Source organism: Larus michahellis, chromosome 2 (genome assembly GCF_964199755.1).
Source record: "Larus michahellis chromosome 2, bLarMic1.1, whole genome shotgun sequence".
Lineage (NCBI taxonomy): Eukaryota > Metazoa > Chordata > Aves > Charadriiformes > Laridae > Larus > Larus michahellis.
The window spans coordinates 548,686-576,396 of record NC_133897.1 but is presented as its reverse complement, the minus strand read 5'-3'; the positions used below and the strand labels follow the sequence as shown (position 1 = coordinate 576,396).

Sequence of the window (27,711 nt, the reverse complement as noted above, 5' to 3'; positions counted from 1 at the left end):
GGGGCGGGAGATGGGGGGAGATGGGGGGCCGGGGGTGTGGGGCTGGGGGTGTGGGGCGGGAGATGGGGGGAGATGGGGGGCCGGGGGTGTGGGGCTGGGGGTGTGGGGCGGGAGATGGGGGGCTGGGGAGTGTGGGGCTGGGGGTGTGGGGCTGGGGGTGTGGGGCAGGAGATGGGGCCGGGGGTGTGGGGCTGGGGGTGTGGGGCTGGGGGTGTGGGGCAGGAGATGGGGCCGGGGGTGTGGGGCTGGGGGTGTGGGGCTGGGGGTGTGGGGCGGGAGATGGGGGGCTGGGGAGTGTGGGGCTGGGGGTGTGGGGCCGGGGGTGTGGGGGGGAGATGGGGGGCCGGGGGTGTGGGGAGGGAGATGGGGCTGGGGGTGTGGGGGGGAGATGGGGGGCCGGGGGTGTGGGGCGGGAGATGGGGCTGGGGGTGTGGGACTGGGGGTGTGGGGCTGGGGGTGTGGGGGGGAGATGGGGGGCTGGGGGTGTTGGGGGGAGATGGGGGGCCGGGGGTGTGCGGCTGGGGTTGTGGGGCGGGAGATGGGGCTGGGGGGCACGGGAGGGGAGAGATGAGGGGCTGGGGGTGTGGGGCTGGGGATGTGGGGCGGGAGATGGGGCTGGGGGGCAAAGGGTGTGGGGCTGGGGGCTATGGGGGGGGAGACGTGGGGCTGGGGAGCGTGGGGCTGGGGGGTGCAGGGATGTGGGGCTGGGGGGCACGGGGGGAGAGAGATGTGGGGCTGGGGGGCACGGGGGGGAGAGATGTGGGGCTGGGGCTGTGGGGCTGGGGGGCACGGGGGGGTGTGCAGAGATGTGGGGCTGGGGGTGCAGGGGTTGGGGGGGTGAAGGACGTGGGGGTGCGGGATGGGGGGCGCAGGGCGTGCGGATGTGGGGCTGGGGCTGTGGGTCGGGCTGTGGCTCCGTGTGTCCGTGGGTCTGTCCGTGGGTCTGCGTGTGGGTCCGTGTGTCCGTGGGTCTGTCCGTGTGTCCGTGGCTCCGTGTGTCTGTGTGTCCGTGTGTCCGTCTGTGTGTCCATCCGTGTGTCCGTGTGTCCGTGTGTCCGTGTGTCCGTCCGTGTGTCCGTCCGTGTGTCCGTGTGTCCGTGTGTCCGTCCGTGTGTCCGTCCGTGTGTCCGTGTGTCCGTGGATCTGTCCGTCTGTCTGTGTGTCCGTGTGTCCATGTGTCCGCGTGTCTGTCTGTGGCTCCGTCCGTGTGTCCGTGGCTCTGTGTGTCCGTCCATGGCTCCGTGTGTCCGTCTGTGGGTCTGTCCGTGGGTCCGTGTGTCCGTGGCTCCGTGTGTCCGTGTGTCTGTCCGTGGCTCCGTGTGTCTGTCTGTGGGTCCATCCGTGTGTCCGTGGATCTGTCTGTGTGTCCGTGTGTCTGTGTGTCCGTGTGTCCGCGTGTCCATGTGTCCGTCCGTGTGTCCGTGGGTCCGTGTGTCCATGTGTCCGTCCGTGTGTCCGTGTGTCCGCGTGTCTGCGTGTCCGTCCATGTGTCTGTGTGTCCGTGTGTCCGCGTGTCCGTGTGTCCGCGTGTCCATGTGTCCGTCCGTGTGTCCGTGTGTCCGTGTGTCCATCCATGTGTCCGTGTGTCCGTGTGTCCGTGTGTCCGCGTGTCCATGTGTCCGTCCATGTGTCCGTGTGTCCGCGTGTCCGCGTGTCCATGTGTTCGTCCGTGTGTCCGTGTGTCCGTGTGTCCGTGTGTCCGTCTGTGGCTCCGCGTGTCCGCGTGTCGCATGTCCGTGTGTCGCGTGTCCGTGTGTCGCGTGTCCATGTGTCGCGTGTCGCGTGTCCATGTGTCCGCGTGTCCGCGTGTCGCGTGTCGCGTGTCCGTGGGTGACGCCGTGTCCCCAGGAGGGCCCGTGCTCGGGGCGCCGCTGCCTGGGCTCCCTGGTGCTGCCGCGGCCGCTGCCCCCCCCCGAGGGCCCCCGGCCCCCCCAGGAGCTGCTGGCGCTGGCGCGGGACTTCATCACCCAGTACCACCGCTCCCTGCGACGGTCAGCCCCACGGCGCCCCACGGCGCCCCCGACTGCCCCATAACTGCCCCATGGCCACCCCATCACCTCCCCATAGCCGCCCCATAGCCGCCCCATAACTGCCGCATAGCCACCCCATAGCCGCCCCATGGCCACCCCATAGCCACCCCATAACTGCCGCATAGCCACCCCATAGCCACCCCATGGCCACCCCATAACTGCCCCATAACTGCCCCATGGCCACCCATAGCCACCCCATAACTGCCGCATAGCCACCCCATAGCCACCCCATGGCCACCCCATAACTGCCCCATAACTGCCCCATGGCCACCCATAGCCACCCCATAACTGCCGCATAGCCACCCCATAGCCGCCCCATGGCCACCCCATGGCCACCCCATAACTGCCCCATAACTGCCCCATGGCCACCCCATCACCTCCCCATAGCCGCCCCATAACTGCCGCATAGCCACCCCATAGCCGCCCCATGGCCACCCCATAACTGCCCCATAACTGCCCCATGGCCTCCCCATCACTGCCCCATAGCCGCCCCATAACTGCCGCATAGCCAACCCATAGCCACCCCATAGGCGCCCCATTGCCACCCCTTGACTGCCCCATGGCCACCCCTGGACTGCCCCATGGCCACCCCATCACCACCACATGGCCACCCCATAGCCGCCCCATAGCCACCCCATAGCCGCCCCATGGCTACCCCATCACCACCCCATAGCCACCCCATAACTGCCCCATGGCCACCCCATAGCCACCCCATGGCCGCCCCATAACTGCCCCATGGCCACCCCATCACCACCCCATCACCACCCCATAGCCACCCCATAGCCGCCCCATAACTGCCCCATGGCCATCCCATCGCCACCCCATGGCCGCCCCATAGCTGCCCCATCACAGCCCCACCACCACCCGCCGCCCCATCACTGCCCCATAGCCACCCACGGCACCCCCACAGCCACAGCACTGACCCATGGTGCCCCACACCCTGCCCCAGAGCACCCCAAATGCCCGTCCCTGCTGTGGGGCACCCCACATCCCCAACCCTGGCCCAAAGTACCCCATAGCCCCATCCCCGTCCCTGCCCCATGGCGCCCCACATCCCTGCCCCTGCCCCACAGTGCCCCACATCCCCATCCCTGCCCCATAGTGCCCCACATCCTCATCCCTGCCCCATGGTGCTCCACATCCCCGCCTGTGCCCCACATCCCCGTCCCTTCCCAAGACACCCCACATCCCCATCCCTGCCCCACGGCGCCCCACGTCCCTGCCCCTGCCCCATGGCGCCCCGCATCCCCGTCCCTTCCCAAGACACCCCCCATCCCCGCCCTGCCCCACGGCGCCCCACATCCCTGTCCCTGCCCCATGGCGCTCCACATCCCCATCCCTGCCCCACAGCACCCCGCATCCCCGTCCCTTCCCAAGACACCCCACATCCCTGTCCCTGCCCCATAGTGCTCCACATCCCTGCCTGTGCCCCATAGGCCCATCCCTGCCCCATGGCGCTCCACATCCCCATCCCTGCCCCAGAGCGCCCCACATCCCCGTCCCTGCCCCATAGCACCCCACATCCCTGTCCCTTCCCAAGACACCCCACATCCCCATCCCTGCCCCATAGCACCCCACGTCCCTACCCCATGGCGCCCCACGTCCCCGTCCCTGCCCCAAGACACCCCCCATCCCCGCCCTGCCCCACGGCGCCCCACGTCCCTGCCCCATGGCGCCCCACATCCCCGTCCCTTCCCAAGACACCCCCCATCCCCGCCCTGCCCCACGGCACCCCACGTCCCTGCCCCATGGCGCCCCACCTCCCCGTCCCTGCCCCAAGACACCCCCCATCCCCGCCCTGCCCCACGGTGCCCCACGTCCCTGCCCCATGGCGCCCCACATCCCCATCCCTTCCCAAGACACCCCCTATCCCCGCCCTGCCCCACGGCGCCCCACGTCCCTGCCCCATGGCGCCCCACATCCCTGTCCCTTCCCAAGACACCCCACATCCCCGTCCCTGCCCCATGGCGCCCCACATCCCCGTCCCTTCCCCAAGACACCCCCCATCCCCGCCCTGCCCCACGGCGCCCCACGTGCGCGGGGGGCTGTGTGTGGGGCGCGGGGGTGACGCGGGTGCCGCAGGGAGAACTCGCCGGCGCACGCCCAGCGGCTGCGGGAGGTGGAGGCCGCCATCGCCGCCACCGGCACCTACCGGCTGCTGGGCCCCGAGCTGGCCTTCGGCGCCAAACAGGCCTGGCGCAACGCCGCGCGCTGCGTGGGGCGCATCCAGTGGAACAAGCTGCAGGTGGGGGGCGGCCCCACGGCGACCCCGACCCACGGCGACCCCCGACCCACGGGGACACCCCTCACATGGGGACTCCCAGCCCCACAGGGACCCCTGACCCACGGGGGCACCCGACCCATGGGGACACCCAACCCACGGGGACCCGCGACCCACGGGGAAACCTGACCCACGGGGACCCGCAACCCATGGGGACCCCTGACCCATGGGGACCCCTGACCCACGGGGACCCCCGACCCACGGGGACTCCCAGCCCCCAGGGACCCCCGACCCATGGGGACACCCGACCCACGGGGAAACCTGACCCACAGGGACCCCTGACCCATGGGGACACCCAACCCATGGAGACTCCCAGCCCCACAGGGACCCCCGACCCACGGGGACCCGCGACCCACAGGGAAACCTGACCCATGGGGACCCCCGACCCATGGGGACACCCATCACATGGGGACTCCCAGCCCCACAGGGACCCCTGACCCACGGGGACACCCGACCCATGGGGACACCCAACCCACGGGGACCCGCGACCCATGGGGAAACCTGACCCACGGGGACCCCCGACCCACGGGGAAACCTGACCCACGGGGACCCCCGACCCACGGGGACACCCCACCCACGGAGACACCCATCATATGGGGACTCCCAGCCCCACAGGGACCCCCAACCCACGGCGACCCCGACCCACGGGGACCCCTGACCCATGGGGACACCCGACCCACGGGGACCCCCGACCCACAGGGAAACCTGACCCACGGGGACCCCCGACCCACGGGGACCCGCAACCCACAGGGAAACCTGACCCATGGGGACACCCAACCCATGGGGACTCCCAGCCCCACAGGGACCCCCGACCCACGGGGACCCGCGACCCACGGGGAAACCTGACCCATGGGGACCCCCGACCCACGGGGAAACCTGACCCACGGGGACCCGCGACCCATGGGGACCCCTGACCCATGGGGACACCCAACCCACGGGGACCCGCGACCCATGGGGAAACCTGACCCACAGGGACACCCGACCCACGGGGACACCCGACCCATGGGGACTCCCAGCCCCACAGGGACCCCTGACCCACAGGGACCCCCAACCCACGGGGACACTCATCATGTGGGGAGACCACCCACCCCACGGGGACCCCCAACCCACAGGGACCCCCAACCCATGGGGACCCCTGCCCCACGGGGACCCCTGCCCCATGGTTCCCGCCCCACAGAGACCCCCAAGCCATGGGGACCCCCTGCCCTATGGGGAGACTCACCTCCTGGGGACCCCCAAGCCATGGGGACCCCCACCTCACGGGGACCCCTGCCCCACGGGGACCCCCTGCCCTATGGGGAGACCCACCTCCTGGAGACCCCTGCCCCACGGGGACCCCTGCCCCACGGTTCCTGCCCCACAGAGACCCCTGCCCCACGGGGACCCCCTGCCCTATGGGGAGACCAACCCCCTGGGGACCCCTGCCCCACGGTTCCCGCCCCACAGAGACCCCTGACCCATGGGGACCCCCTGCCCTACGGGGAGACTCATCTCCTGGAGACGCCCAACCCATGGGGACCCCCGCCCCACGGTGACCCCTGCCCCATGGTTCCTGCCCCACAGAGACCCCCCAAGCCATGGGGACCCTCTGCCCTATGGGGAGACTCACCTCCTGGGGACCCCCAAGCCATGGGGACCCCCGCCCCACAGGGACCCCTGCCCCACGGTTCCCGCCCCACAGAGACCCCTGCCCCACGGGGACCCCCTGCCCTATGGGGAGACCCACCTCCTGGGGACCCCCGCCCCACAGGGACCCCTGCCCCACGGTTCCCGCCCCACGTCCCCGAGGCGGGTGCCCCACGGGGCGGGTTGTGTGTGTGTGTGGGGGGGGGGGGGGGGGGGGGGGGGGGGGGGGTCCTTCGTGAGCCCGACCCCCCCGTGCCCCCCAGGTGTTCGACGCGCGGGACTGTGCCAGTGTGGGGGAGATGTTCGGGTTCCTCTGCTCCCACATCCAGTTCGCCACCAACCGCGGCAACATCCGGTGAGGCCCCGCGTGGGCCCGGACCCCCGGCGCGGGCGACCCCCTGCCCCACACGCGTGGGGGTGTGGGTGTGGGTGTCCCCATCGTGTCCCACCCCCCCCGTGTCCCCCCCAGGTCGGCCATCACCATCTTCCCCCCGCGGAGCCCCGGCCGCGGCGATTTCCGCATCTGGAACCCGCAGCTGATCCGGTACGCGGGGTACCGCCAGCCCGACGGCTCCGTGCGCGGGGACCCCGCCAACGCCGACATCACCGAGGTGCGGGCGCCCCCGACCCACGGCACCCCCCGACCCACGGCACCCCCACGGGACACACACCCTGACCCACGGCACCCCCTCGGGACACCCCCCCGACCCACGGCACCCCTGACCCACGGCACCCCGCCATGGGACACACACCCTGACCCACGGCACCCCCACGGCACCCCCTCGGGACAACCCCACGGCACCCCTGACCCACGGCACCCCCACGGGACACACACACCCCCCTGACCCACGGCACCCCCTGACCCACGGCACCCCCTCGGGACACCCCCCCGACCCACGGCACCCCCCCATGGGACACACACCCAGTCCCCGACCCACGGCACCCCCTCGGGACACCCCCCCAACCCACGGCACCCCCACGGCACCCCCATGGGACACCCCCCCGACCCACGGCACCCCCGACCCACGGCACCCCCACGGCACCCCCTCGGGACACACACCCTGACCCACGGCACCCCCACAGGACACACACACCCCCCGACCCACGGCACCCCCCGACCCACGGCACCCCCTCGGGACACCCCGCTGACCCACGGCACCCCCGACCCACGGCACCCCCACAGCACCCCCTCGGGACACACACCCCGACCCACGGCACCCCTGACCCACGGCACCCCCACGGGACACACACCCTGACCCACGGCACCCCCCACGGGACACCCCCCCGACCCACGGCACCCCCCCATGGGACACGCACCCAGTCCCCGACCCACGGCACCCCCCACGGGACACCCCCCCGACCCACGGCACCCCCACGGCACCCCCTCGGGACACCCCCCCGACCCACGGCACCCCTGACCCACGGCACCCCCACGGCACCCCCTCAGGACACACACCCTGACCCACGGCACCCCTGACCCACGGCACCCCCACAGCACCCCCTCGGGACACACACCCCGACCCACGGCACCCCCCGACCCACGGCACCCCCTCGGGACACCCCCCCGACCCACGGCACCCCCCCGGCACCCCCCCGACCCATGGCACCCCCCCATGGGACACGCACCCAGTCCCCGACCCACGGCACCCCCCACGGGACACCGCCCCGACCCACGGCACCCCCACGGCACCCCCTCGGGACACCCCCACGGGACACCCCCCCGACCCACAGCACCCCCACGGGACACACACCTGACCCACGGCACCCCCTGACCCACAGCACCCCCACGTGACACACACCCTGACCCACGGCACCCCCGATCCACGGCACCCCCATGGGACAACCCCCGACCCACAGCACCCCCTCGGGACACCCCCATGGGACACCCCCCCGACCCACGGCACCCCTGACCCACGGCACCCCCACGGGACACCCCCCCGACCCACGGCACCCCCCCATGGGACACACACCCAGTCCCCGACCCACGGCACCCCCCCACGGGACACACACCCTGACCCACGGCACCCCCCGACCCACGGCACCCCCACGGGACACCCCGCCGACCCACGGCACCCCCCAACCCACGGCACCCCCACGGGACACACACACCCCCCTGACCCACGGCACCCCTGACCCACAGCACCCCCCCCATGGGACACACACCCTGACCCACGGCACCCCCGACCCACGGCACCCCCACGGGACACACACCCCCCCCCGACCCACAGCACCCCCTGACCCATGGCACCCCCCCCCCCAGGACACCCCTCGTGGGACACCCCCCCGTCACCCCATGTCACCCCTCCGACCCACAGCACCCCCCCATGGGACACCCCCCCGGGTCACCCCCCCGACCCACGGCACCCTCCAACCCACGGCACCCCCCCGAGACACCCCCCGGGTCACCCCACACGTCACCCCCCGTGTCACCCCCATGTCACCCCCCCGACCCACGGCACCCCCCGACCTGGCACCCCCATGTCACCCCCTGTGCGACACCCCCCCAACACCCCCCTGGCCCCCTGTGCCCCCCACGTCACCACCCGTGTCACCCCACATGTCACCTCCTGACACCCCCCGGGATCCTCTGTGCCCCCCGTGTCACCCCCCGTGTCACCCCCACGTCACCCCACACCCCGTGACCCTTGTGCCCCCCATGTCACCCTCCGTGTCACCCCCCCAACCCATGGCACCCCCGGTGCCACCCCACGTCATCCCTATGTCACCCCCCATGTCACCCCCCATGTCACACCATGTGTCACCCCCTGTGTCACCCCACGCCCCCCTGACCCCCTGTGCCCCCCATGTCACCCCCCGTGTCACCTCCCCGTGTCACCCCCCCATGCCACCCCACACCCCCGACCCCCTGTGCCCCCCATGTCAGCCCTTGTGTCACCCCACACTCCTTGATCCCTTGTGCCCCCCATGCAACCCCCATGTCACCCCACACGTCACCCCCCATGTCACCCCCATGTCACCCCCCCGACCCCTGTGCCTGCCGTGTCACCTCTGTGTCACCCCCATGTCACCCCCCTGGTCTCCTCTGCCCCCCGTGTCACCTCCCCGTGTCACCCCACACCCCCCAACCCATGGCACCCCCCCATGGCACCTCCTGTGTCACCTCCCCGTGTCACCCCCCCATGCCACCCCACACCCCCGACCCCCTGTGCCCCCCACATCACCCCCCATGTCACCCCTGTGTCACCGCACACTCCTTGATCCCCTGTGCCCCCCATGGCACCCCCGTGTCACCTCCCTGTGTCACCCCACACCCCTTGGATGCCCTGTGCCCCCCATGCAACCCCCACGTCACCCCACACGTCACCCCCCATGTCACCCCCATGTCACCCCCCCGACACCTGTGCCCCCTGTGTCACCCCCTGTGTCACCCCACACCCCCGACCCGCTGTGCCCCCCGTGTCACCCCCCATGTCACCCCCCCATGCCACCCCACACCCCCAACCCATGGCACCCCCCATGGCACCTCCTGTGTCACCTCCCCGTGTCACCCCCCACCTGCCACCCCACACCCCCGACCCCTGTGCCCCCCACGTCACCCCCCACGTCACCCCCCATGCCACCCCCGCGCTGAGCCTCTGCCCCCCAGCTCTGCATCCAGCACGGCTGGACCCCCGGCGGCGGCCGCTTCGACGTGCTGCCGCTGCTGCTGCAGGGCCCCGAGGAGCCCCCCGAGCTCTTCCCGCTGCCCCCCGAGCTCGTCCTGGAGGTGCCGCTGCAGCACCCCACGTGAGTGGGGCTGGGACCCACACACACCCCCCCAGGGCCTGGGGCGGGGGGTACCGGGGGGTCAGACCCCCAGACGGGGTGGGGAACCGCCGCGGGGAGATGGGGCGGCTGTGGGGCGCTGTGGGGCGGCTCTGGGGCGGGATGGGGCCGCTGTGGGGCTGGGGTGGGGTGGGGCTGCTGTGGGGCAGTATGGGGCACGTGTGGGGCTGCTGTGGGGCAGTATGGGGCACTGTGGGGCGGCTGTGGGGCGGGATGGGGCCGCTGTGGGGCTGGGGTGGGGTGGGATGGGGCACGTGTGGGGCTCCTGTGGGGCAGTATGGGGCCGCTGTGGGGCTGGGGTGGGGTGGGGCTGCTGTGGGGCAGTATGGGGCACACGTGGGGCAGCTGTGGGGTGGTACGGGGCATGTGTGGGGCAGGATGGGGATGGTGTAGGGCTGGCATAGGGTGGTGTGGGGCTGGAGGGGGGCGGTGTGGGGCTGATGTGGGGGTGATATGGGGCCAGAGTAAGGTAGCATGGGGCAGTGTGGGACCACTGTGGGGCTGCTGTGGGGCTGGAGTGGGGTGGTACAGGGCATATGTGGGGCGGGATGGGGCACACGTGGGGCTGCTGTGGGGCAAGATGGGGCAGTATGGGGCTGCTGTGGGGTGGGATGGGACATCTGTGGGGCAGGACGGGGATGGTGTGGGGCTGCCATAGTGTGGCATGGGGCTGGAGGGTGGGGCGGTGTGGGGCTGACGTGGGGTGGTATGGAGCTGGTGTGGGGCAGTATGGGATCGCTGTGGGGATGCTGTGGGGCTGGGGTGGGGTGGTATGGGGCATGTGTGGGGCTGGCATGGGGCAGTATGGGGTTGGGATGGGGTCGGCATAGGGTGGTGTGGGGCTGGGGTGGGGCGATATGGGGCTGCTGTGGGGCTGCTGTGGGGCTGCTGTGGGTCCCCAGCCGGAGCCCACCCCCCACACAGGCTGGAGCGGTTTGGGGAGACCCAGCTGCCCAGTGGGGCTGGTGTGGGGCAGATGTGGGGTGTGGGGGGGGCAGATGTGGGTCAGGTGTGGAGCAGGTGTGGGTCCCACCTGTATCCTGCCCCACACACAGGCTGACATGGTTCCGGGAGCTGGCATGGGGCTGGTGTGAGGCTGTTTTGGGGCCCTATGGGGCTGTCTTGGGGCAGGTGTGGGTCAGACATGGGACAGATGTGGATCAGGTGTGGGGCAGGTGTGGGTCCCAGCCGCCTCCCACCCCACACACAGGTTGATGTGGTTCGGGGCACTGGCGTGGGGCTGGTGTGGGGCTGTTTTGGGGCAGTATGGGGCTGTTTTGGGGTACGTGTGGGTCAGTTGTGGGCCAGCCGTGGGTCAGCCGTGGGTCGTGCCCCACACGCAGGCTGCCGTGGTTCGGGGCGCTGGGGCTGCGCTGGCGTGGGGCTGTTTTGGGGCCCTGTGGGTCTGTTTTGGGGCAGTATGAGGCTGTTTTGGGGTACGTGTGGGTCAGCCGTGGGCCAGTTGTGGGCCAGCCGTGGGTCAGCCGTGGGTCGCGCCCCACACGCAGGCTGCCGTGGTTCGGGGCGCTGGGGCTGCGCTGGCGTGGGGCTGTTTTGGGGCCCTGTGGGTCTGTTTTGGGGCGGTACGTGGCAGTTTTGGGGTACGTGTGGGCCAGCCGTGGGCCAGCCGTGGGTCAGCCGTGGGTCCTGCCCCACACGCAGGCTGCCGTGGTTCGGGGCGCTGGGGCTGCGCTGGCGTGGGGCTGTTTTGGGGCCCCGTGGGTCTGTTTTGGGGCAGTATGAGGCTGTTTTGGGGTACGTGTGGGTCAGTTGTGGGCCAGCCGTGGGTCAGCCGTGGGTCAGCCGTGGGTCCTGCCCCACACGCAGGCTGCCGTGGTTCGGGGCGCTGGGGCTGCGCTGGCGTGGGGCTGTTTTGGGGCCCCGTGGGTCTGTTTTGGGGCAGTATGAGGCTGTTTTGGGGTACGTGTGGGTCAGTTGTGGGCCAGCCGTGGGTCAGGCGTGGGTCAGCCGTGGGTCGTGCCCCACACGCAGGCTGCCGTGGTTCGGGGCGCTGGGGCTGCGCTGGCGTGGGGCTGTTTTGGGGCCCCGTGGGTGTGTTTTGGGGCAGTATGAGGCTGTTTTGGGGTACGTGTGGGCCAGCCGTGGGTCAGCCGTGGGTCAGCCGTGGGTCCTGCCCCACACGCAGGCTGCCGTGGTTCGGGGCGCTGGGGCTGCGCTGGCGTGGGGCTGTTTTGGGGCCCCGTGGGTCTGTTTTGGGGCAGTATGAGGCTGTTTTGGGGTACGTGTGGGTCAGTTGTGGGCCAGCCGTGGGTCAGCCGTGGGTCAGCCGTGGGTCCTGCCCCACACGCAGGCTGCCGTGGTTCGGGGCGCTGGGGCTGTGCTGGCGTGGGGCTGTTTTGGGGCCCTGTGGGTCTGTTTTGGGGCAGTATGAGGCTGTTTTGGGGCACGTGTGGGTCAGTTGTGGGCCAGCCGTGGGTCAGCCGTGGGTCCTGCCCCACACGCAGGCTGCCGTGGTTCGGGGCGCTGGGGCTGCGCTGGCGTGGGGCTGTTTTGGGGCCCCGTGGGTCTGTTTTGGGGCGGTACGTGGCAGTTTTGGGGTACGTGTGGGCCAGCCGTGGGCCAGCCGTGGGTCAGCCGTGGGTCCTGCCCCACACGCAGGCTGCCGTGGTTCGGGGCGCTGGGGCTGCGCTGGCGTGGGGCTGTTTTTGGGGCCCCGTGGGTCTGTTTTGGGGCAGTATGAGGCTGTTTTGGGGTACGTGTGGGCCAGCCGTGGGCCAGCCGTGGGCCAGCCGTGGGTCAGCCGTGGGTCGTGCCCCACACGCAGGCTGCCGTGGTTCGGGGCGCTGGGGCTGCGCTGGCGTGGGGCTGTTTTGGGGCCCTGTGGGTGTGTTTTGGGGCGGTACGTGGCAGTTTTGGGGTACGTGTGGGCCAGCCGTGGGCCAGCCGTGGGCCAGCCGTGGGTCAGCCGTGGGTCGTGCCCCACACGCAGGCTGCCGTGGTTCGGGGCGCTGGGGCTGCGCTGGCGTGGGGCTGTTTTGGGGCCCCGTGGGTCTGTTTTGGGGCAGTATGAGGCTGTTTTGGGGTACGTGTGGGCCAGCTGTGGGCCAGCCGTGGGTCAGCCGTGGGTCAGCCGTGGGTCGTGCCCCACACGCAGGCTGCCGTGGTTCGGGGCGCTGGGGCTGCGCTGGCACGCGCTGCCGGCCGTGTCCAACATGCTGCTGGAGATCGGGGGGCTGCAGTTCCCGGCCGCCCCCTTCAACGGCTGGTACATGAGCAGCGAGATCGGCGCCCGCAACCTCTGCGACCCCCAGCGCTACGACCTGCTGCCGGTGCCCCCCCGAGCCCCCCCACCGACCCACAACCCCCCCACACCCCACCGACCCCCCCCAGCCCCACCGACCCCCAACCCCCCCCACACACCCCACCGACCCCCCCGGCCCCACCGACCCACAACCCCCCCCACACACCCCACCGACCCCCCCCCCCAAACTCCCCCCCCCCCCCCCCGGCCGAACCCCCCCAGCCCCACTGACCCCCAACCCCCACACGCACCCCACCGACCCCCCCGGCCCCACCGACCCACAACCCCCCCCACACACCCCACCGACCCCCCCCCCAAACGCCCCCCCCCCCCCCCCCGGCCGAACCCCCCCCAGCCCCACTGACCCCCAACCCCCCCCACACACCCCACCGACCCCCCCCAAACTCCCCCCCCCCCCCGGCCGAACCCCCCCAGCCCCACTGACCCCCAACCCCCCCACACACACCCCACCGACCCCCCCGGCCCCACTGACCCACAACCCCCCACACACACACCCCACCGACCCCCCCCCAAACTCCCCCCCCACCCCCCCCGGCCGGACCCCCCCCAGCCCCACTGATCCACAACCCCCCACACACACCCCACCGGCCCCCCCGGCCCCACCGACCCACAACCCCCCCAACGACCCCCCTACCCCCCGCCTCAACGACCCCCAACCCCCCCCCCCCCGGCCGAACCCCCCCCAGCCCCACTGACCCCCAAATCCCCCACCCCACCCCATCGACCCCCCCTAACCCCCCGCCCCAACGACCCCCAACCTCCCCCCCCCCCGGCCGAAACCCCCCAGCCCCACTGATCCACAACCCCCCACACACACCCCACCGACCCCCCCAAACCCCCCGCCCCACCGACCCCCAACCCCCCCCCTTCCCGGCTGAACCCCCCCAGCCCCACTGACCCCCCCAACCCCCCCCACACCATACTGACCCCCCCCCAAACTCCCCCCCCCAGCCCCACCGACCCCCCGCCCCCCCCCATCCTACGGACCCCCAACCCCCCAACATCCCCCCGACCCCCCCCAAACTCCCCGCCCCAACGCCCCCCCTAACCCCCCCCAACGGCCCCCAACCCTCCCCCCCGGCCAAACCCCCCCAGCCCCCGCGACCCCCCCAGACCCCCCCGGCCGAGCCCCCCCACCCCATCCAACCCCCCCCAAACCCCCCCCCCCAGCCCCACCGATCCCCCCCAGCCCCCCCCCACGGCTGAGCCCCCCATGCCCCACCGACCCCCAAACCCCCTCTTGCCCAGCCCCCCCGACCTGCCCCCCAGCCGTGGGGAACCCCCGCCTGACCCCCCCCGCACCCCACTGAACCCCCAAAGCCCCCCGCACCCCACTGACCCCCCCAACCCCCCCCAGCCCCACCGACCCCCCAAAGCCCCCCATCCCCCACCGACCCCCCCAAACCCCCCCCGCGCCCCACTGAACCCCCCCAACCCCCCCCAGCCCCACCGACCCCCCAAAGCCCCCCCGCACCCCACTGAACCCCCAAACTTCCCACCCCACTGACCCCCCAAAGCCCCCCGCACCCCACTGACCCCCCAACCCCCCCCAGCCCCACTGACCTCCAAAGCCCCCCATCCCCCCCGCCCCCCCCAAAGCCCCCCGCCCCCCGCTGACCCCCAGGCGGCCCCCCCGCAGGAGGTGGCGCGGCGCATGGGGCTGGACACGGGCACCACCACGTCCCTCTGGAAGGACCGGGCCGCGCTGGAGGTGAACGTGGCCGTGCTGCACAGCTTCCAGGTGGGCACCCCCGGGACCCCCCCGGCACCGGCACCCCCACGCCCCTGAGACGGGACCCCCAACACCCCCCGGCACCGGGACCCCCACGCCCCTGCGACGGGACCCCCAACACCCCCCGGCACCGGGGACCCCCCCACACCCCGCCATGGGGACCCCAACACCCCCGCGACGGGGACCCCCACAGCCCCGGCACCGGGACCCCCAACACCCCTGAGACGGGACCCCCAACACCCCCCGGCACCGGGACCCCCAACACCCCTGAGACGGGACCCCCAACACCCCCCGGCACCGGGACCCCCCACACCCCCCGCCATGGGGACCCCCACACCCCCCGGCACGGGGACCCCAACACCCTGAGACGGGACCCCCAACACCCCCCGGCACCGGGACCCCCACACCCCTGAGACGGGACCCCCAACACCCCCCGGCACCGGGACCCCCAACACCCCCCACCATGGGGACCCCAACACCCCTGCGACGGGGACCCCCACGGCCCCGGCACCACCACCCCCACACCCCCGGCACCGGGACCCCCCACACCCCCGGCACCAGGACCCCCCACACCCCCCGGCACCGGGACCCCCACACTCCCAGCACCGGGACCCCAACACCCCCGGTACCGCCACCCCCAACGCCCCCCCGCCATGGGGACCCTGGCACCCCCCACTGCGGCAACCCCCAATGACACCCCCCCACTGTGGGGACCCCCACAACAACCCCGCCGTGGGCACCCCCAGTGACACCCCCCACCATGGGGACCCCGGCACCCCCCCCGGCACGGGGACCCCCAACGACACCCCCCCCCCCCCGCCACGGGGACCCCGGCACCGCTGGGCGCTGCCGTCCGTGCCCCCCCAGCCCCGCCGTCCCCGCAGGTGGCCAAGGTGACCATCGTGGACCACCACGCGGCCACCGAGTCCTTCGTGAAGCACATGGAGAACGAGCTGCGCACGCGGGGGGGGTGCCCGGCCGACTGGGCCTGGATCGTGCCCCCCATCTCGGGCAGCCTCACCCCCGTCTTCCACCAGGAGATGGTCAACTACCAGCTCTGCCCCACCTTCCGCTACCAGGTGGGGCCAGCCCCACGGCCACGCCACCCCGCAGCTGCGCGGCCCCATAGATCCCACGGCCCCACCACCCCACAGCTCCACGGCCCCATGGATTCCATGACCCCATAGCCCCATAGTTCCATGGGCCCACCACCCCACAGCTCCACAGCCCCATAGATCCCACGGCCCCACCACCCCACAGCTCCACGGCCCCATAGATCCCATGGCCCCACCACCCCACAGCTCCACGGCCGCATGGATTCCATGACCCCATAGCCCCATAGCCCCGTAGTTCCATGGGCCCACCACCCCACAGCTCCACAGCCCCATAGATCCCATGGCCCCACCACCCCACAGCTCCACAGCCCCATAGATCCCATGGCCCCACCACCCCACAGCTCCACGGCCCCACAGCTCCATGGTCCCACAACTCCATGGTCCCACCACCCCATAGCTCCATGGCCCCATGGATTCCATGGCCCCATAGCCCCATGGCCCCATAGTTCCATGGCCCTATAGCTCCATGGCCCCATAGCTCCATGGCCCCATGGCCCCATAACTCCACAGTCCCACCACTCCATAGCTCCATGGCCTCATAGCTCCCTGGCCCCATAGATTCCATGGTCCCATAATCCCATGGCCCCATAGTTCCATGGCCCTATAGCTCCATGGCGCCATAGATTCCATGGGCCCATGGCCCCACCACCCCATAGCTCCATGGCCCCATAGCTCCATGGCCCCATGGCCCCATAACTCTATGGTCCCACCACTCCATAGCTCCATGGCCTCATAGCTCCATGGTCCCACCACCCCATAGCTCCATGGCCCCATAGATTCCATGGCCCTGTGGCCCCATAGATTCCATGGCCCCATAGCTCCATGGCCCCATGGATTCCATGACCCCATAGCTGCGTGGCCCCATAGCTTCATGGCCCCACCACCCCATAGCTCTATGGCCCCATAGCTCCATGGTCCCATAGATTCCATGGCCCCACTGCCCCATAGCTCCACAGCCCCATAGCTCCATGTCCCCATAGTTCCATGGCCCCATAGATTCCATGACCCCATAGCTGCATGGCTCCATAGTTCCATGGCCACCCCACCCCACAGCTCCATGGTCCCATAGCTCCATGACCCCATAGCTCCCATGGCCCCATAGATTGCATGACCCCATAGCTCCCATGGTCCCACCACCCCACAGCTCCATGGCCCCATAGATTGCATGACCCCATAGCTCCCATGGTTCCACCACCCCATAGCTCCATGGTCCCATAGATTCCATGACCCCATAGCTGCATGGCTCCATAGTTCCATGGCCACCCCACCCCACAGCTCCATGGCCCCATAGCTCCATGACCCCATAGCTCCCATGGCCCCATAGATTACATGACCCCATAGCTCCCATGGTCCCACCACCCCACAGCTCCATGGCCCCATAGATTGCATGACCCCATAGCTCCCATGGTTCCACCACCCCATAGCTCCATGGTCCCATAGATTCCATGACCCCATAGGTCCCATGGTTCCACCACTGCATAGCTCCATGGCCCCATAGATTCCATGACCCCATAGCTCCCATGGCCACCCCACCCCACAGCTCCATGGCCCCATAGATTCCATGGCCACCCCACCCCACAGCTCCATGGCCCCATAGATTCCATGACCCCATAGCTCCCATGGCCACCCCACCCCACAGCTCCATGGCCCCATAGCTCCCATGGCCACCCCACCCCACAGCTCCATGGCCCCATAGATTCCATGACCCCATAGCTCCCATGGCCACCCCACCCCACAGCTCCATGGCCCCATAGGTTCCATGACCCCATAGCTCCCATGGCCACCCCACCCCACAGCTCCATGGCCCCATAGATTCCATGACCCCATAGCTCCCATGGCCACCCCACCCCACAGCTCCATGGCCCCATAGATTGCATGACCCCATAGCTCCCATGGTTCCACCACCCCATAGCTCCATGGTCCCATAGATTCCATGACCCCATAGCTCCCATGGCCACCCCACCCCACAGCTCCATGGCCCCATAGATTCCATGACCCCATAGCTCCCAAGGCCACCTCACCCCCCAGCCCCCCAGCTGACCCCCTGCCCGCCCCACAGCCCGACGCCTGGAAGGTCTACGTCTCCAAGGGCACCACCGTCACCAGGCGAAAGACCTTCAAGGAGGTGGCCAAGTAGGTGCCCAACCCCCACCCCCCCACCCCCCCGCCCTCGGGGGACCCGCCCCACAGATGTCCCCACTTTCTGTGTCCCCCCCCGTGACCCCAGCGCCGTGAAGATCTCGGCCAAGCTCATGGGCCACGTGATGGCGCGGCGGGTGAAGGCCACCATCCTCTACGCCACCGAGACCGGCAAATCCCGCACCTACGCCTGGAACCTCTGCCAGCTCTTCCGCCGCGCCTTCGACCCCAAGGTGGGGAGAAGATGGGGGGCGGGAGCAACGGGCGCCTCCCCCCGCCCCCGTCACCCAACCGCCCGGTGTCCCCCGCGCAGGTGCTGTGCATGGATGAGTACGACGTGGTGGCCCTGGAGCACGAGACCCTGGTGCTGGTGGTCACCAGCACCTTTGGGAACGGGGACCCCCCGGAGTGCGCGGAGGTGAGGGGTGGGGTGGGGTGGAGATGGGATGGAGATAAGGTTGGGATGGGATGGGATGGGATGGGGATGGAGATGGAGATGGGGATGGAGATGGGGATGGGGATGGGGATGGAGATGGGATGGAGATGGGGATGGAGATGGGGATGGGGATGGGGATGGAGATGGGGATGGGGATGGAGATGGGGATGGGGATGGAGATGGAGATGGGGATGGAGATGGAGATGGAGATGGGGATGGAGATGGGGATGGGGATGGGGATGGAGATGGAGATGGGGATGGGGATGGGGATGGAGATGGGGATGGGGATGGAGATGGGGATGGGGATGGAGATGGAGATGGGGATGGAGATGGAGATGGAGATGGGGATGGAGATGGGGATGGGGATGGGGATGGAGATGGAGATGGGGATGGGGATGGGGATGGAGATGGGGATGGGGATGGAGATGGGGATGGAGATGGAGATGGAGATGGGGATGGAGATGGGGATGGAGATGGGGATGGGGATGGGGATGGAGATGGAGATGGGGATGGGGATGGGGATGGAGATGGGGATGGGGATGGAGATGGGGATGGGGATGGAGATGGAGATGGAGATGGGGATGGAGATGGGGATGGGGATGGGATGGAGATGGGGATGGAGATGGGGATGGGGATGGGATGGAGATGGGGATGGAGATGGGGATGGAGATGGGGATGGGGATGGGGATGGAGATGGGGATGGAGATGGAGATGGGGATGGGATGGGATGGGATGGGGATAGGGATGGGGATGGAGATGGGGATGGAGATGGGGATGGAGATGGGGATGGGGATGGGGATGGAGATGGGGATGGGGATGGGGATGGGGATGGGGATGGAGATGGGGATGGGGATGGGGATGGGGATGGAGATGGGGATGGGGATGGGGATGGAGATGGGGATGGGGATGGGGATAGGGATGGAGATGGGGATGGAGATGGGGATGGGGATGGGGATGGAGATGGGGATGGGGATGGGGATGGAGATGGGGATGGGGATGGGGATAGGGATGGAGATGGGGATGGGGATGGAGATGGGGATGGAGATGGGGATGGGGATGGGGATGGAGATGGGGATGGGGATGGGGATGGGGATGGAGATGGGGATGGGGATGGGGATGGGGATGGAGATGGGGATGGGGATGGAGATGGGGATGGAGATGGGGATGGGGATGGGGATGGGGATGGGGATGGGGATGGGGATGGAGATGGGGATGGGGATGGGGATGGAGATGGGGATGGAGATGGAGATGGGGATGGGATGGGATGGGATGGGATGGGATGGGATGGGGATGGGGATGGAGATGGGGATGGAGATGGGGATGGGGATGGGGATGGGGATGGGGATGGGGATGGAGATGGGGATGGAGATGGGGATGGGGATGGGGATGGAGATGGGGATGGAGATGGAGATGGGGATGGGATGGGATGGGATGGGGATGGGGATGGAGATGGGGATGGGGATGGGGATGGGGATGGAGATGGGGATGGAGATGGAGATGGGGATGGAGATGGAGATGGAGATGGGGATGGAGATGGGGATGGGGATGGGGATGGGGTGGGATGGGGATGAAAACAGGTATGGGATGGGATGGAGATGGAGATGGAGATGGACGTGGAGATGGAGATGGAGATGATGGAGAAGGAGACGGGATGGGGAGGGGACGAGGCCGGGGACGGTGCGGTGACGTCTTCCCCCGGCAGAGCTTCTCCAAGGCGCTGATGGAGATGACCTCGCCCTACACCAGCAGCTCCCAGGCTGAGCCCCCCAAGTGAGCGCCTGGGGGGGGGGCGGGGGTGGGGACGGGGTGGGGTGGGACGCAGATGTGGTCCCCCCACGCCCCCCGCCCCCCGCCCCCAGCCCTGACCCCGCCGCCCCCCGCGCAGGAGCTACAAGCTGCGGTTCAACAGCGTCTCGCAGTCGGACCAGCTGGTGGCCTCCTGGAAGAAGAAGCGGCGGCAGCTGAGCAACACCGACAGCGCCGGCACCCTGGGCGCCCTGCGGTACCCGCACCCCACCCCACACACCCCACACACCCCCCATGGGACGGGGCACCCTGGGCGCCCTGCGGTACCCGCACCCCACCCCACACACCCCACACACCCCCCATGGGACGGGGCACCCTGGGCGCCCTGCGGTACCCGCACCCCACCCCACACACCCCACACACCCCCCATGGGACGGGGCACCCTGGGCGCCCTGCGGTACCCGCACCCGCACCCCACACACCCCACACACCCCCCATGGGACGGGGCACCCTGGGCGCCCTGCGGTACCCGCACCCCACCCCACACACCCCACACACCCCACACACCCCCCATGGGACGGGGCACCCTGGGCGCCCTGCGGTACCCGCACCCCACCCCACACACCCCACACACCCCACACACCCCCCATGGGACGGGGCACCCTGGGCGCCCTGCGGTACCCGCACCCCACCCCACACACCCCACACACCCCCCATGGGACGGGGCACCCTGGGCGCCCTGCGGTACCTGCACCCCACCCCACACACCCCACACACCCCACACCCCCCACGGGACGGGGCACCCTGCTCCCACAGGAGCTCCCGCAGCACCCGCATCACACACGTCACACACAGCACCCACAGCGCCCGCAGCGCCCGCGTCACATGCAGCGCCCGCGTCACGTGCAGCACCCACTGCACACGCATCACACATAACACCTGCATCACATGCGTTACATGCAGCACTCGCATCACCCGCAGCACCCGCGTCACATGCATCACCCACAGCACCTGCATCCCCTGCAGCACCAGCAGCATCCGCACCAGCCGCATCACCCGCATCACACACAGCATCCACATCACATGCATTGCATGCAGGACATGCAGCACTCACAGCACTCGCAGGACTTGCAGCACCCGCAGCACCCGCGTCACATGCATCACCTGCAGGACACACAGCTCCTGCAGCACCCGCAGCGCCCGCATCACCCTCATCACACACAGCGCCGGCATCACATGCATTACATGCAGCACCTGCAGCACCCACATCACATGCATTACCCGCAGCACACGTGGCTCCTGCAGCACCAGCAGCACCTGCATCACCCGCAGCACCCGCGTCACATGCATCACCTGCAGGACACGCAGCACCCGCAGCGCCCACATCACATGCAGCACCCACAGCACCTGCATCCCCCGCAGCACCCGCATCGCATGCAGCGCCCGCATCACACGCGTTACATGCAGCACTCGCAGCACTCGCAGCACCCGCAGCACCCGCAGCACCCGCGTCGCATGCATCACCCGCAGCGCCCGCAGCTCCTGCAGCACCCACAGCACATGCATCACGCACAGCACCTGCATCACACGCATTACATGCGGCCCCCGCAGCCCCCGCAGCCCCCGCAGCCCCCACCCCGTCTGTCCCGTGGCCGCGGGAGGGGGCAGGAGCTGCCCCGGGGGGGTCTCCCACCCCTGAACCCCACTTGTAACGGCCCTGACCCCCCCCAGCTCACCCTGCCCCAACCACAGCCCCCCCCCCTCACCCCCAGCCCTGCGTCCCCCCCCTACCCCCGGGTGCCCCCACCCTCAGGCATCTCCCCTTCCAGCCCCGGGTGCCCCCCCTCCCAACCGGGGTCACCCCCACCCCTGGGTGCCCCCACCCCCAGCCCTGAGCATCCCCCTCCCCGCATCCCTGGGTGCCCCCCCCCCCATCCCTGGGGTGTCGTGTGGGGTGTCTTGGGGGAGGGTACGCTGTGCTGGGGGAGGGTTGGGGGGGGGGTGTTGGGGGGGGTGTTGGGGGGGGTGTGAGTGTTGGGGGTGTGTTGGGGGGGTGTTTTGGGGGTGTTGGGGGGTGTGTTGGGGGGGGTGTGTTGGGGGGGTGTGTTGGGGGGCTGTTGGGGGGGTGTTGGGGGGTGTGTGGGTGGTGGTGGGGGTGTGTTGGGGGGCTGTTGGGGGGTGTTGGGGGGTGTTGGGGGTGTGTTGGGGGGTGTTGGAGGGGTTGGGGGGTGTGTGGGTGGTAGGGGGTGTGTTGGGGGGCTTTGGGGGGGTGTTGGGGGTGTGTGTTGGGGGGTGTTGGGGCGGTTGGGGGTATGGGTATGTGGTGTGTGTGTGGGGGGGATGTGTGGGTGGGGGGGGGGTGTGTGTGTGGGGGGTCCCCGCGCTGACCCCCCCGTCCCCCCCGCGCCGTGCGGCAGGTTCTCGGTGTTCGGGCTGGGCTCGCGGGCGTACCCCCACTTCTGCGCCTTCGCGCGGGCCGTGGACACGCGGCTGGAGGAGCTGGGGGGGGAGCGCGTGCTGCCCATGGGGGAGGGTGACGAGCTCTGCGCGCAGGAGGAGGCCTTCAGGACGTGGGCACGGCGCGTCTTCCAGGTGCGGGGGGCACCCCACCACCCCCCGACCCCCCCACGCACACACCCCCCCCTACACACACCCCCCGCACCCACTGACACCCCCCCATACACCACCCAACCCCCCCACACCCCCCCACACCCCCCCACACACCCCCCCGGCACCCACTGACACCCCCCCACACCCCCCCACACCCACCAACACACCCCCCCCGCACCCACTGACATCCCCCCCCACCCCCCCATACTCCCCCCACCCCCCCACCCCCCCACACAGCCCCCCGACACCCACTGACACCCCCCCACACCCCCCCATACACCCCCCAACCCCCCACACCCCCCCCCACACCCACCAACACCCCCCCCACACCCCCCACACCCACTGACACCCCCCACACCCCCCCACACCCACCAACACCCCCCCCGCACCCCCCCACACCCACCAACACCCCCCCCGCACCCCCCCTGCACCCACTGACACCCCACCATAGACCCCCCAACCCCCCCCACACACCCCCACACCCACTGACACCCCCCACATCCCCCCGTACTCACTGACACCCCCCACACTCCCCCATACACCCCCCAACCCCCCCACATCCCCCCACACCCACCAAACCCCCCCCCACACCCCCCCTGCACCCACTGACACCCCCCCACCCCCCCATACTCCCCCCAACCCCCCCACACCCACCAACACCCCCCCCCGCACCCACTGACACCCCCCCCACCCCCCCATACACCCCCCAACCCCCCCCCACATCCCCCCACACCCACCAAACCCCCCCCACACCCCCCCGTACTCACCGACACCCCCCCACACCCTCCCCCGCACACACACGCCCCCCCCAACACCCCCAAACCCCCCACACACACCCACTGACACCCGCCGACACCCCCCCACACACCCACACCGACACCCCCACGCTCCCCCACACCCACCAACACCCCCCCCGCACCCCCCCACACCCACCAACACCCCCCCCGCACCCCCCCTGCACCCACTGACACCCCACCATAGACCCCCCAACCCCCCCCACACACCCCCACACCCACTGACACCCCCCCACATCCCCCCGTACTCACTGACACCCCCACACTCCCCCATACACCCCCCAACCCCCCCACATCCCCCCACACCCACCAAACCCCCCCCCCACACCCCCCCTGCACCCACTGACACCCCCCCACCCCCCCATACTCCCCCCAACCCCCCCACACCCACCAACACCCCCCCCCGCACCCACTGACACCCCCCCCACCCCCCCATACACCCCCCAACCCCCCCCCACATCCCCCCACACCCACCAAACCCCCCCCACACCCCCCCGTACTCACCGACACCCCCCCACACCCTCCCCCGCACACACACGCCCCCCCAACACCCCCAAACCCCCCACACACACCCACTGACACCCGCCGACACCCCCCCACACACCCACACCGACACCCCCCACGCTCCCCCCCACCCACCAACACCCCCCGACACCCCCCACCCCCCCACACACACATCCCAACACCCCCCACAAACCCACCGACACCCCCCCCGCGACACTCCCCCCCACCCCCCACCCCCCCCAACACCCCTTGACACCCCCCACCCCACACACACACCCCCCCGACACCCCCCCCCCCCGCCGTGTCCCCAGGCCGCCTGCGAGACCTTCTGCGTGGGGGCCGGGGCGGGGGGGGACGAGGAGCTCTTCGCGCCCCCCCAGGGCTGGCAGCACCCGCGGCACCGGCTGGTGGAGCAGCCCCAGGCCATCGACACGCTGGAAGGTACCGGCCCCCCCGGCACCCCCCCGGCACCCCCCCGGCACCCCCAGGACCCCTCAGACCCCCCGGGACCCCCCCTGCACCCACAGCTCTGGGGAGTCCCTACTACGCCTCCCCCCCCCCCCCCCCCCCCCCAGGACCCCCCCGGGACCTCCTGTGACCCCTCCCAAGACCCCCTGTGCCCCCCCCAGACCCCCCCCATGACTGCCCAGACCCGCCGTGCCCCCCCGCAATGATCCCCTCCAAAGCCACCCGTGCCCCCTGTGACCCCAGCCCCCCATGACCCCCTGTGACCCCCCCGTGCCCCCCAAGCCCCCCATGACCCCCCGTACCCCCATGCCCCCCCATGCCCCCTGTGACCCCTGGCCCCCCATGACCCCCTGTGACCCCCCGTGCCCCCAAGCCCCCCATGACCCCCCGTGCCCCCCCATGCCCCCATGACCCCCCCATGCCCCCTGTGACCCCAGCCCCCCATGACCCCCTGTGACCCCCCTGTGCCCCCCAAGCCCCCCATGACCCCCCGTGCCCCCCATGACCCCCCCATGCCCCCTGTGACCCCGGCCCCCCATGACCCCCTGTGCCCCCCCGTGCCCCCCAGCCCCCCATGACCCCCCGTGCCCCCCATGCCCCCCCCCATGCCCCCTGTGACCCCTGGCCCCCCATGACCCCCAGTCTCCCCATGGACCCCCGGCCCCCCATGACCCCCAGTGACCCCCCCCCCGTCCCCCGTCCCCCCCATGTCCCCCTGCCCCCCATGACCCCCCGTGCCCCCCATGCCCCCCCATGCCCCCTGTGACCCCTGGCCCCCCATGACCCCCTGTGCCCCCCCATGCCCCCATGACCCCCCCATGCCCCCTGTGACCCCAGCCCCCCATGACCCCCTGTGACCCCCCCGTGCCCCCCAAGCCCCCCATGACCCCCCGTGCCCCCCATGCCCCCCCATGCCCCCTGTGACCCCTGGCGCCCCATGACCCCCTGTGCCCCCCCGTGCCCCCATGACCCCCCCATGCCCCCTGTGCCCCCCATGACCCCCTGTGACCCCCCCGTGCCCCCCAGCCCCCCATGACCCCCCGTGCCCCCCATGACCCCCCCATGTCCCCTATGACCCCTGGCCCCCCATGACCCCCTGTGCCCCCCCGTGCCCCCATGACCCCCCCATGCCCCCTGTGCCCCCCATGACCCCCTGTGACCCCCCCGTGCCCCCCAGCCCCCCATGACCCCCCGTGCCCCCCATGACCCCCCCATGTCCCCTATGACCCCTGGCCCCCCATGACCCCCTGTGCCCCCCCGTGCCCCCATGACCCCCCCATGCCCCCTGTGACCCCTGGCCCCCCCCGTCCCCCGTGCCCCCCATGACCCCCCGTGCCCCCCATGACCCCCGTGCCCCCCGGCCCCCCCGTGCCCCCCAGGCCTGTCCCAGCTGCACAAGCGGCAGGTGCTGCCCTGCCCCGTGCTCTCCGTGGAGAACCTGCAGAGCCCCGAGTCCAGGTGAGACCCCCCCGCCGGGACCCCCCCCCCGGGACCCCCCCACACCCCCGGGACTCCCCCTGCCCGGGCCCCCCCACCCCGGGCCCCCTGCACCCATGGGATCCCCCACCGCCGGGACCCCCGCATCCGCGGGACCCCCCCACCCATGGGAACCCCCCACCCATGGGACCCTCCCCATGGCTCCCCCCATGACCTCCCCCCACTGACCCCCCCCCAAATGACCCCCCACATGCCCCCCCCCGCTGACCCCCCCATGGCCCCCCCCGTTGCCTCCCCCCATGACCCCCCCGCTGACCCGCTGAACTCCCCCATGCCCCCCCCCGACCCCCACTGACCTCCCCCATAGCCCCCCCCATGGTTCTCCGCTGAACCCCCCCCTTTCCCCCACCTTGCCTCCCCCCGTGCCTCCCCCCGCTGCCCCCCCCACGGTTCCCCCTGCTGACCCCCCCCATGCCCCCTTCCCCCCCGCTGACCCCGCTGACCCCCCCCATGACCCCCCCAATGCCCCCCGCCCACTGACCCCCCCATGACCCCCCCATGGCCCCCCCCGCTGACCCCCCCCCGCTGATGCCCCCCTTGCCCCCCCCACTAACCCCCCCCATGCCCCCCGCTGACTCCCCCTTGCCCCCCCCTTGCCTCCCCCCATGACCCCCCCCCATGACCCCCCCCTTGCCCCCCCGCTGACCCCCGCCCGCAGCCGCGCGACGCTGCTGGTGCGCGTGGGCGCGGGCCCTCGGGGCGAGCTGCGGTTCCAGCCCGGGGACCACCTCGGCGTCTTCCCCGCAAACCGCCCCGAGCTCGTGCGGGGGCTCCTGGGCCGCCTGCGGGACCCGCCCCCCCCCGAGCAGCCCCTGCGCCTCCAGAGCCGCCACCGCGACGGCGACCGCGACGGCGACCGGGACGGGGACGGGGACGGGGACGGTACGGGGGGGCGGGGGGGGACGGGGGGGACGGGGACGGGGGTGGGGATGGGGAAGGAGGAGAAAGAAGGGGAAGGGGAAGGAGAAGGAGAAGGGGAAGGAGAAGGGGAAGAAGGGGAGAAGGAGAGAAGGAGGAGAAAGAAGAAGGGGAAGAGGATGAGGATGGAGGAGAAAGAAGGAGAAGGAGAGGATGGCAACAGGGAAGAGGGAGAGGATGGGGATGAGGGTGGAGAAAGGGAAGAGGAAGGAGCGGGGGATGGGGATGGGGATGGGGAAGAGCATAAGGATGAGGATGGGGAAGGAGGAGAAAGAAGGAGAAGGGGAAGGGGAAGGAGAAGGAGAAGGAGAAGGAGAAGGAGAAGGAGAAGGAGAAGGAGAAGGAGAAGGAGAGAATGGTGATGGGGACGAGGAAGAGCACAGGGATGGGGAAGGGGAAGAGAATGGGGAAGGAGAAGGAGAAAGAAGGAGAAGGAGGAGGAAAGGATGGCAATGGGGAAGAGGAAAAGGAAGGGGATGGGGAAGGAGAAGGAAAAAGAGAAGAAGGAGAAAGAAGGAGAAGTGGAAGAGGATGAGGATGAGGATGGAGGAGAAAGAAGGAGGAGAGAATGGCAACGGAGAAGAGGAAGAATGAGAGTGGAGAAAGGGAAGAGGAAGGAGCAGGGGATGGGGAAGAGGATGGGGAAGGGGATGGGGACAGGGAAGATGAAGAAGAGGATGGGGAAGGGGATGAGAATGGGAGAGGGAAGGGAAAGGGAAGAGGATGGGGAAGGGAAAGGGTGGAGA

The 27,711-nt window shown here is 70.8% G+C and overlaps 1 protein-coding gene across 3 annotated transcripts in view; it reads left to right on the top strand.

Moving 5' to 3' along the window:
• The window catches only part of NOS3 (nitric oxide synthase 3), a 41,184-nt gene that overhangs the window by 4,624 nt on the left and 8,849 nt on the right, over positions 1-27,711 (top strand). For 2 of the 3 annotated variants that reach the window (XM_074573750.1, XM_074573749.1), the window contains exons 1-17: positions 894-1,991; positions 4,113-4,275; positions 6,201-6,292; positions 6,407-6,548; positions 9,545-9,684; positions 12,839-13,013; positions 14,646-14,747; positions 15,623-15,817; positions 17,913-17,986; positions 18,081-18,225; positions 18,306-18,410; positions 20,131-20,198; positions 20,314-20,430; positions 22,592-22,766; positions 24,394-24,523; positions 25,930-26,008; positions 26,706-26,929. In XM_074573750.1, coding sequence (XP_074429851.1) covers positions 1,174-1,991; positions 4,113-4,275; positions 6,201-6,292; positions 6,407-6,548; positions 9,545-9,684; positions 12,839-13,013; positions 14,646-14,747; positions 15,623-15,817; positions 17,913-17,986; positions 18,081-18,225; positions 18,306-18,410; positions 20,131-20,198; positions 20,314-20,430; positions 22,592-22,766; positions 24,394-24,523; positions 25,930-26,008; positions 26,706-26,929 — 2,944 coding nt within the window. In that variant the 5' untranslated portion in view covers positions 894-1,173. Of the gene's footprint in view, positions 1-893; positions 1,992-4,112; positions 4,276-6,200; positions 6,293-6,406; positions 6,549-9,544; positions 9,685-12,838; positions 13,014-14,645; positions 14,748-15,622; positions 15,818-17,912; positions 17,987-18,080; positions 18,226-18,305; positions 18,411-20,130; positions 20,199-20,313; positions 20,431-22,591; positions 22,767-24,393; positions 24,524-25,929; positions 26,009-26,705; positions 26,930-27,711 lie in introns of those variants that run through there. The other variant, XM_074573752.1, reaches the window with a different exon arrangement.